The sequence below is a fragment of the Corylus avellana genome, chromosome ca3, assembly GCF_901000735.1.
Source record: "Corylus avellana chromosome ca3, CavTom2PMs-1.0".
NCBI classification, from domain to species: Eukaryota; Viridiplantae; Streptophyta; class Magnoliopsida; order Fagales; family Betulaceae; genus Corylus; species Corylus avellana.
This window is the reverse complement of record NC_081543.1, coordinates 34,938,586-34,948,809: the sequence shown is the minus strand read 5'-3', so window position 1 is coordinate 34,948,809 and position 10,224 is coordinate 34,938,586. Positions and strand designations below refer to the sequence as shown.

The 10,224-nt window shown below is 34.1% G+C and overlaps 1 protein-coding gene across 1 annotated transcript; it reads right to left on the bottom strand.

Annotated features, from left to right (window-relative positions):
* Positions 1 to 8,207: 8,207 nt before the first annotated feature.
* LOC132176710 (NAC transcription factor 56-like) lies at positions 8,208 to 9,850 on the bottom strand. Its single transcript, XM_059588993.1, has 3 exons — positions 9,555 to 9,850; positions 9,145 to 9,455; positions 8,208 to 9,067 (listed from the first exon to the last, which is right to left on the bottom strand). Exons 1-3 carry the CDS (start codon positions 9,736 to 9,738, stop codon positions 8,519 to 8,521), a joined length of 1,044 nt encoding a protein of 347 aa, XP_059444976.1. The 5' UTR covers positions 9,739 to 9,850; the 3' UTR covers positions 8,208 to 8,518.
* Positions 9,851 to 10,224: the final 374 nt, after the last annotated feature.

The window sequence follows — 10,224 nt, the reverse complement described above, 5'->3', positions numbered from 1 at the left end:
CTGCATGAACGAAAAATATTTTTGCATGCAATTAATCTACTGTCAATTACTCTGTTTCCGGCATTTTAAACAAGAGAGACTAATAGCAACAAGAAAACTAAAGCAAACAGAAAAGGCAAATCATCCGAAGCTCAACAGACCCTTAAACATTTCTCACAATTTGATATGCAAGCAACTATCAATGTCAACAAGTGGATTTCTAAGAAAATTCCCCAAACCATCAACAACACAGCAAATGACACGACATATCCTTTGGGAGGAGTTGGGAAATCAACACAAAAAGCACCACCGAAGCTCCCATTACTTTCAATGCCTAAGAAGTTTACAAAAATTAACCATAGACCAACATGCATATCATTCCAATACTTCCATCAATCCGATTTACTCTCTACAAGTATGAAAGTCTTAGGAAATTTTGAAAACACCATTGAACAGCACCATAGTTACCGTTAAAACACACAGAGAGAGAGAGAAAGAGAGAAAAGTTTCTTATACCTAGCGCGTGGGTCGTGCAGTTGATGCCTCCTCAGTCACCCGCTGTTTCCCTTTCTCCTAGCCGCAAGGCTTATTCCCCCCTTCCTAGTTCCTTTAGCTTTCTCTCTTGTCTGCTTCCTCAAAGTCTCTCTCTCTCTCTGAGTTCTCTTTAAGAAATTGAGATGGTTTTAAACAGTAGAGCGATTACAAAAGAAAGAGGATTTACTCCAAATAACCCCAAATTAAAATTTGTTAGAAAATTTTGGCCCTTGAATTTTATTTATTTATTTATACAGTCCAATCCCCTTAAAATCGAATTTCTAGTTCCGTCCCGGGATTTTGATGTAGGGAAGTGATAAAACTCTTAACAAATTATGAAAATAGCTTGTAAAAAAGATGAAAATTCGAAATTTTTATTATTCTTAAAAATTTTAAAAAAGGTTTTCTAAATTCATCCCTATAAGTAAGTTATAACAGTAACCTAACGTCTTAAAAGGTAATAAAAATTATAAAGATGGGAGAATCTTGAGAACTAAAACTTAGAAGGCAAATTCTTTTGTTGAAAGGAAAAATAACGAAAGATGGCAAATCCTCAAATATTAATGCTAAGATTGATTCAAATTATGATAATTGCATTAGGCAAAAATGTCACGTTGATGTGGTCAGGAAGTTTGCTTAACCCACATGTTTCATTAGGCTCCAATCTCTAATACAGCTACCTAGCTCTATCTTCCGCTAATTAATTTGCAAGGTTTACGCGAAGTTTCTCCCAATATGATCCCTCCATCCATTCATATTCAATTTAATTGCAGTAGTTGTTCTACATTGAGATAACCTTTAGAATGGTTGAATAAGAAAATTAAATACAAATCGATTGAGCCAATCAGTTGTTCTAATCAACCTCCATTCAGTGGTTGTTGAAGTGCTTTAGCGGGTCCGAAAATCGTTGCCCATGCATTCTTGTGTCATTTTTGCTTCAATAATTGCTTTATGATGCCCTTTCAAAAAAATCGAGTTTTTTTTTTTTTTTTTACTATGGGCGTAATAGTATGATTAACACTTACAAAATTAATTTAAAGAAAAAAATATCCGTTTAGTAAAAAAAAAAATTAAATTAAACAACAGCCTTTAAAGGTCAAAAAATGACTAAAATACACTTTTGATTAAGTTTTTTGTCAAAAAATATTTTTTAACTTAAAAACTCTATTTTTCAAACACAATTCTAAATATGTTTAAGTTTTGTACTATAATTTTTGTTTTCAATTTATTGTTTGGATGCTTACCTTTTTTGTCGGTATTTTAATCCATATAATCATTTTCTTATTTGCTTAGAAAAAGAAAGAAAATAAAAACAATTGTTCTAATAATAATTCCAGTACAAATAAATAAAAGAAACAAGGAGTTTAATGCCTGTACACGTAGTGTGGAGAATTTCTACAAAAAAAAAATAAAAAAAATCGTAGTAAATATAAGAAAATTGCAATCTCATGGATGGCTTCCAGACTGACATAAATCGGAGCTGCAAGCAAGCTAAGCCACCGACATGTTAGAGAGCCGACTTGGTTTTGGCCGGAAGTTGAGCCACCGGAGGCTCAATCTTCGAATTGGTGGCGCCAACGCCCTCCTCAGGACCTCCTTGGCGTTATTATTCCGCCTCAGCTTTTCCCCGGCCGGCACCGCATAGCCGTGACTGATACAGCTGACAGACCCAGGACGATTGGAACACGTGCAAGCTGGCCGAGGCCTAGGACTAGGAGGTGATGATGAGACATACCTATTCTTTTGCCCACGATTTCCCTCTATGGATTCTCCTGCGAGTGAGGATGATCTCGCAGGTTCTTGTTGCTGCTGTACAGCTTGTTTTCGAGGAATCCTTTGCATTTTGTCGAACTAAAGAAGAGCTTCGAAGATGAATTGCTCGAGTTCTTTCGTTTAATAGGCTTAAATTTCTCCTCGCTCGACTAATGATTGATGAATTTGATTCTTTAGTGGAAGACTACTTCGTAGAAACGTTGGGTTTGGAGTGCTTGACCAATTCAAGACTTTGAAAGATACTACTAGAGTCCATGTTCTTTGTGGTTGTTCTTTGTTCTCAAACAAATATCTAAAGTAATCTAGGGGTATTAGGGTGGAACTTCCACTTTTTAAATTAAAATTCTCAATTTTATTAGTATTAATTATTTTAGGTCATACTAATACTTTAATCAGGTTACGTCAAGCTATAATTTGATCGGACTTAAAAAAATCAGATGTGGTTCTTAATATATCTTTTTTGAACAACTTTCAAGAATTTTTTTTTTTTGGAAAATTTCACTTAACCTATGAATTACTAAGCATTTTGAAAAAATCTCTTCAAATTTCAAAATTTCTCAAATTTACTTCATGAATTTTCAATCATATTTTAAATATTAAAATTAATAAAATGACCTTTATACCCTTAATTTGTTTATAAAATTTCAAATTTACCCTTAACTTTTAAAGTAAAAATAAATTAATTAAAAGAAAAAATGAAAATTGAAGGATAATTTGGTTATTTTAGTCATTTTTATTGGGTTAACGACTGAATCTGACGAATGAGTCAATTAAACCAAATTAAAAGTTAAAAAAGTTATATTAAGAATTTTTAAAATTTGAAATCTTCTCCAAACGTATAGTAATTAAAGAGTTTAAACTAAATTTTATTTTATTTTATTTTATTTGTTTTTGAGTAAAGTGCTGCTATAATCAAGGTTGTGGGAACAAGGACTTTTTGTCAGGAAAAAAAATGAAGAAAAAGTCCATGTTCCTTGAATAGGAAGCCGCAATTGCTGACCGGGTCACCAGATATATAGGCGTGTATTATGTGTTTATATTAAAAAAATATAATAATTGGAGACTAATTAATATTAAAAAAAAAAAGAATGTACATTTCGTACGAACCTTTCAAATCCTTTGCAAACGGGCCGCACTGGTTGCGAGAACGTAGGTAAAAAAGTCAACGAAATCAATATGTCCAAACCCACTGATGAAGACATTGGCATGGTTTGGGTGGTACATGTGACATGATATGTATTTGGATGCTATATAAAACGTCCGATTATATAAGATGCATGTGATTGATGTACAAGGGTGCGATCGATAAGTTCACAACTAATTGAATTGACCAGAGAAAAAAAAAGAGATTTTAGTGTGAATTTTTATGTTTAAACAGTAATATATAAGAAGTGATTTAAGTATAGGAAGTTTTTCCCAGGCCTCCACTCTAACCCGCCTTACTATGCTAATAATTTTTGGGTGGACTTTATAAAATTTTTCTGAAATTCTATGAGTTTTAAAAATATCTCCCAGTCTTAAAAGTCTTTCAATTTTTTTTTTTCAATTACCCAATTTTGTTAGAATTTTCAGTTAAATCTTATCAAAATTTTTAAAATACTTTTTTTTTTTATAAAAAAAATAGAAAAGTATAAAGATTTAGGCGTTTATTTATTTATTTTTTATAAAAAAAACATATTTACAATATTTTTGCAACATATTAGTAATTTTTTAATTTTTATTAAAAACTGGGTATTTTGGGCATTTTGACAAAAATTAACAAAAATTCTAACGAAATGGGAATAATTGAAAGAAATTGAAAGCTCGATACTCCTAATTGAGAGTTTTTGATATTCGGGAGATATTTTAAAACTTGTTAAAGTTCAGAAAAGTTTTATGTAGTTTTCCTAATTTTTTTTTTTTTTTAGAGCTCGGTCAACAATTTCAACTGTCCCAAAAAAAATGATTAAAACATATATCTTTCACGTACGCAATACGACAGAAGCACGAAATTTTTTTTCCTAGCAACGCTGCTAGTATATATATATATATCACTATTCCTTTTTTAATCATTCTGTGGTTCTTGATCAGCAAGTGTCTAGAAACACAACTTGTTCTGTAATTGTCAATCTGTCATCCTAGAAGAACATATTTTGAATAAAAACAAAAAAAAATCATATATATATATATATATGCATGCTATATATTATATATTAATTGTCAAATACCGATCGAATAGAGAGCTTAATTTAAAGCTTAAATATTGATGTATACATTGATAAAATGAAGAAGTCAATGAGACTGATTCTATGATTTCTTTTATCAATTAAAGTAACCTTTTATGTATGTGATATTTGTATCTTATATACGTACATTATTCTCATATACGAAAGAAAAAAAAAAGAGTGAAAAATATGGGTAGAAATTAAAGTTATAACCCTTTGGTTATTCTTTCTCGATCTCTCTTCACTTTCTCTTCAATTTATCTGTTGTCTTAACTTTTCCTTTACTTCTAATCCTTGTTCACCTTCTATTCTACGGTGTGGATTTGCTTGTGTGTTACTCTTTTCATCTAAAAATAAAAGAAAAACAAAATGGTGAGTGCTAGTCATGCAGTGACTATATATTGCAAGAGAATGAGGTTAGAGGGTTTGCCGGGGTTGGATTTGGCAAGACCACTATGACGCTCAAGTTAGTCTAATGAAGTAGGAGGAAAATTTGGCAGAGTAATAATAGGGTTGATTAGGAATACCTTAATAGATACCTTCCTATTCCCTTTATAGGCCATCGTCCCTCGATCACCTTTCTTTCTAGCTAGGGTTTTAAGGATTAATTCTGTCAATAATATGTTACTGGCGTGAAGATTCCTTTTCTAAGTTTGTTAGCCGAGCGCATGGCGTGAGTAGGATGTCGTCTGAGTTGGCGGAATATATAAGGAATCAACTGTCAAGGGTCCTGCCCCTTAGGCCCTTCATGTGAGCCATCGGCTCTCCAGGCAACTTCATGAGTAGGTGAACTTCCAAGAACCCATCGACAATTAGGCCCTCGATCTAGTGAGGCTATTATTATTTTAGCCAAAATCTTGTTATATATATATTGAAAAAAAAAAAAGAAAAAAGAAAAAAAAAAAGCATACAATTACCCACTTTATCTATCAATATTCAACTCAACTAGATTCAGCTCATCATCAGCAGTTTGGGATATAATCATATATAAATTAGAAAAATGCTACACACTTCCTGATATGGCTTTAAAAACCATCATTAATTGAATTTTAATCAAATTATAATTTTAAAAACTACGTCTGAGTGTAAAATAAAAAAAATCTAAGAATGAGAGTATGTGTAGCATTACTCTATAAATTATAGTTATAAAATAATTATATTGTCCATGCAATATCAAATTAAAAAAGGAAAAAAGAAAGGCAAAGGAATGATTTATTTGGTTCCTAATTTTTTTTTTTTTTTTTTTTGACATATCCACACAAAGGAAGAGGGAGGGAAAATTCGAACTAGTGACTTTCACTTCATAAGGCGTGGTCCACTACCGATTGAGTTACCCCTTAAGGACGGTTCCTAATTAAACATGCTCACATTTCTATTCCTAATCCCAACTCACTGCCCTCTAGCTGTTGCCTGTGTCATTCCTTTAATTAGTACCATAACGGAGAACTATAATTGATTATTAATTAAATGCAATTATTGTGGGTTTCAACTATTAATTCCAGTATTTGCATTATTTTTCGAATTTTTCTTTATTTTGGTATAGTATAATGTACATTTATGTATTTTGACAGGTTTGCTTTGTATTATCCAATGAGAATATAGTACATTTACGTATTTCTACACGTATATATGCTTAATTTGTATTATCCAAGTGGACAAGCAGATGGAATTGCTGATAGATATGATCTTTAAAATGTATTAGATATCAAGCAGATTTGTAGAGCTTTGAAAGCATGTGTAAAAGCATAATTCTAAAAGTAGATTGAGATAATAGCGCATTTGATGGCTTCAATATCTATTCCAAAATGAAGCACTTGTGATTTGAGAAAATTGATAAAGTTGTTTGTACTTTTTCCTAGGAAAGGAATTGTGATTAAAGGCCATTTAATTCGTGAGGTTTTAAGATAATGATTCCTTTAGATGATAGATGAGAATGGTCCCATAAAAAGTCAGCAAGAAAAGAAAGCTATTTGTGAGGTAGCCTCTTGCTATCAATTTCTCTGACCCCCCAAGATCATGCAATAGACTTGGCCACGTCTTATCAGTCCGATGAAGGAAAATGACACCTACACTCAAATATCTTGGGTCGATGAAACTATTATTATTATTATTATTATTATCGCGGTTAATTAATGTGTGGAAAAAGTTAAAAAGTAAAATCAACTTTTTTACGACTTCGTAGCCCATGATCGATCGAGTGCTTTCTCCTATAACATAGCACACAAACTGACGACAAAAAAGAGATTCTGAGAAGGGATTGATTAATACTTCATTATACTTGGGTATCTTTCAAAAGAGACAGTTCATGTACACCATATATACAAGCTCTTTGGCCATTGGTTGTTGCTTTGAAAAGAATTTTTGAAAAGAATTATTTCAGGTTTCTGATCTTTAATTGCCTTAATTTCAAGCGTAAGGCCTAAGCCACATATTGTTTCATGTTTGTTCTTTTGAACTTCATTTTCTCTTGAAAATCTTCTTGATTCATTATACTCACGAGAGATCATCATTCCTTTCTCTCTCTAATTATAAGTGTAAAACGTTCAAACCTCGCTCTGTTCGAAAGATAGTTCAAGTACACACATAACTTCTAATTAACTTAATTTTTTGAAATAAGTGGTAATTTTAACATGCCAAAAAAACCCATTTGCCAATTTTATTAGCTTAAAAGGGATCAAATTAACTGTACGTTCAGCAGATAAATTTGCATTTTTGTATTTCAATGTCTTCTTCCCTTTGGTTTTGTACATGCATAAATGCTCAAGTACACACATAGCCCGGGAAGAAGGATTAAGAGATAGGCCAAAAGAAGAATATAAGGATTAATTATCTCTTAAGGCCAAAAGTAATGACATACTACATAGCTTAATCCCAAAACGAAAAAGTGACATGTATGTATTTTTCCTGAAAGCAATTAATTATACAGATATATACCGCGTATAATATATCTTTTTATACAATATTAGAACTCAAGCCAATCGCGTGGCTTTCTTTTGCCCCCAATTATATCCTTAATGATTATGATAATATTTAATTTATATACTAATATAATAATATCATATATTATGTACGTTTGTATCATTGTATGCATATATATTAGATAAAGCATGCCATCAGTAGCTACAGCTCCAGATTGTTCATCCTTTATATTATTGAACGTACATGTGCTAGCTAGCTATATTCTTTCTACCAAATCATTGAGAGTTCAATGCTAATTATATATATATGTTAATGATATACTTCAGTATTTCTCATCAATTATTCGAATGTTAACTAATTAAATTATTCTTTCTTTTTTTTCTTTTTCTTTTTTCTGAAAGTGATTATTCTTGTAATTTAAAGAAAAAAATTATTAAATATAATTATGCCTTCAAGCTCTATCATCAGATTATATATAACGTAGACCTGTCAGAAAAATAACGATCAACTTTTTCCAATTTTCATAAAGGAAATCAAGGGGGCACACAAAAGTTCTTGTTAGATTGCATGTTCTCCATATGATGAAATTCCCCACAGACCTGGCTGGAAAGAAGGATAATAATTATAATCGAAAGAAGAAAGATCTCTTACCTTGTAGGGTTTATGAGCACTAACAGGAAAAGATCAAGCCAAAAACCAGGCACTCGCGTACTATTTTCAGCTACAAGAATAAAGCAAAACCTTGGCCACATGCAACAATCCTTGTGAATGATCAATTATATATATAAACAGAAATAATTAATACATAGAAAATCCATAACCATTAATTATCTCTTGGTAAAGTTCTACAATATAAGAGATCTCTAGCGTTTGTGTTACAGAGGAAAATATACTAATTCATCTGTTTTATTTTTCTACATCGATCAAAAGCTAGCATCTACTCTTTTTCTTTGCATCTCTAAATATAAAAACAACCAAATTATATATATATTTATGCATGGCTAGAACTAATCGGTTTCCATCATCAATCGCCTCACCTGAAATCGGCAGCAAGTTTTACACCCTGAAGAAGAATTCGAGGCCATTTTTCATAACATGTGCCTTAAATATTAAGAATACCAGTTCAACCCGGGAAGGTGACAAGGTGCCCGGAAAATGCCGTCTCCGGTAGACCCCAGTATTAACTGTTGGTGCAATGAAGGTGTCTGCGGGAACTGACTAAGCAGAGTAGCAATGGAAGTAGAAGCATTCCCATCCTTCCTTGCTATACTTTCATTACTATCATCCAACTGCAATAATCTCTCCCTCGACGAATGTCCGCCAGCGGCAGCTGTGGCTACATCATCATTCCAGTACAACGACGGCAGCGTCCGCTTTAGCGGGAGGTTGTTCGAGGCTGCAGCCAAGGCCGGAGAGTTGATACCATCGCTGTTGCTGACTATCCCTTCATACAAATTCTGGTAATTTTCGAGCAATGCGCCCGCGTAGCTGGTGGCTACCGCCTTTGGAAGTTGCAGTTTCATCACATTTTGCTGCCCCACGGCGAATGAAGGTGGCATAGATCCGGCCACGTCATCCATGGAGTCCTCCCTTTCGTTGTTTATCAGCCTATGAGCGTTGTTCTTTTTGTAGATTCGGCATAGCACCCAATCATCCAGCTAAATACATACAAACAATCAAATTAATCATTGGGTTAATTTTCATAAGAAACTGGAAATTAATTAAATTAAATTACCCTCAAAGAGTTTTTCTTGTTGCCGAAGTCACACCCGGGAGGCATATTGCTAGCCCTGTTATCCGACAGCAGCCGGTACTCGTGCATGATCCAATTGGTCTTGATTCCCTTTGGGGGCTTCCCTCCATAAAACACCAGCGCCTTTTTTACACCGACCTTTTGATTACTGCCGGAGCTCAGTACCGGCTTATCGGTTCCAGTAGCCTTCCAATACCCTGAAGTTGCCGCCCTGTTTGGTCTAGCTCCGTTCGGGTACTTCCGGTCCCTTGGACTGAAAAAGTACCACTCTTGCTCGCCAAACGTAGCCTTGGCTGCGAAACCATATAAACCCATGAAAACTAAAAAAAAAATTATACAATTTTTTTTTTCTTTTTTGTTCTTTAATATGTCTGAAATAAAATATGTTGTACCTGGGAGTTCCCATGGATCAAATTTGTAAAGATCAACATCAGCGATTATTGCGACAGGAAGAGGAGCCGAGGTTGCCTTTTTCTTGAGGTAGTGAATCACCAGCTCCTCGTCTGTCGGGTGGAACCGGAACCCCGGTGGGAGGTTCGGCCGGTTCAAGCCGGTGTTTAAGTCAGTGCTCTCCATATATGGCTTATACAAACCCTAGCAGTAGTGTTGTACTGAGCTCCAAGGGTTTAACAGAGAGATGAAGAGAGAGAGACAGAGACACAGAGAGAGAGGTTTCAGAGAAATTCCATGTGAGATGGGCATGGAGAAATAAGAGCTATTAAGTTGTGTGTTAGGGACGGATTAAGTACACATGCAGGTTAAAAGGAAGCCAATGGTTATGCGCCACGTAATGGTGGTCTAGGGGTAGATTAGTCTGTACGCACTGGACTAAAATGGTTGTTTGGCTGAATTTATTCTAGGGGTGGAAAAAGACGTGCGGTGGTTGGGAAATGAGTGTGAGTGATATGGAGGTGATGGGTACCTGATGATGACGACAACTGAATTTGGACCGTTGAAAAGTCGACACGTGTAAGTGGGAAGTTGTGGGAGGGTTTGACGCGTTGGTTGAGAGATGTTGTGGGGGCCACATCCCACACAAGACAAGGAAAAGATATAATGGAC

Bases quoted from the DNA above. Each gene is read 5' to 3' on its own strand.
- LOC132176710 (XM_059588993.1), bottom strand. From the start codon at position 9,738: ATGGAGAGCACTGACTTAAACACCGGCTTGAACCGGCCGAACCTCCCA. The intron at 9,456-9,554 runs GTACAACATATT...ATGGTTTCGCAG, and splicing joins TGATCCATGGGAACTCCCAG to CCAAGGCTACGTTTGGCGAG. The intron at 9,068-9,144 runs GTAATTTAATTT...GTATGTATTTAG, and splicing joins ACAAGAAAAACTCTTTGAGG to CTGGATGATTGGGTGCTATG.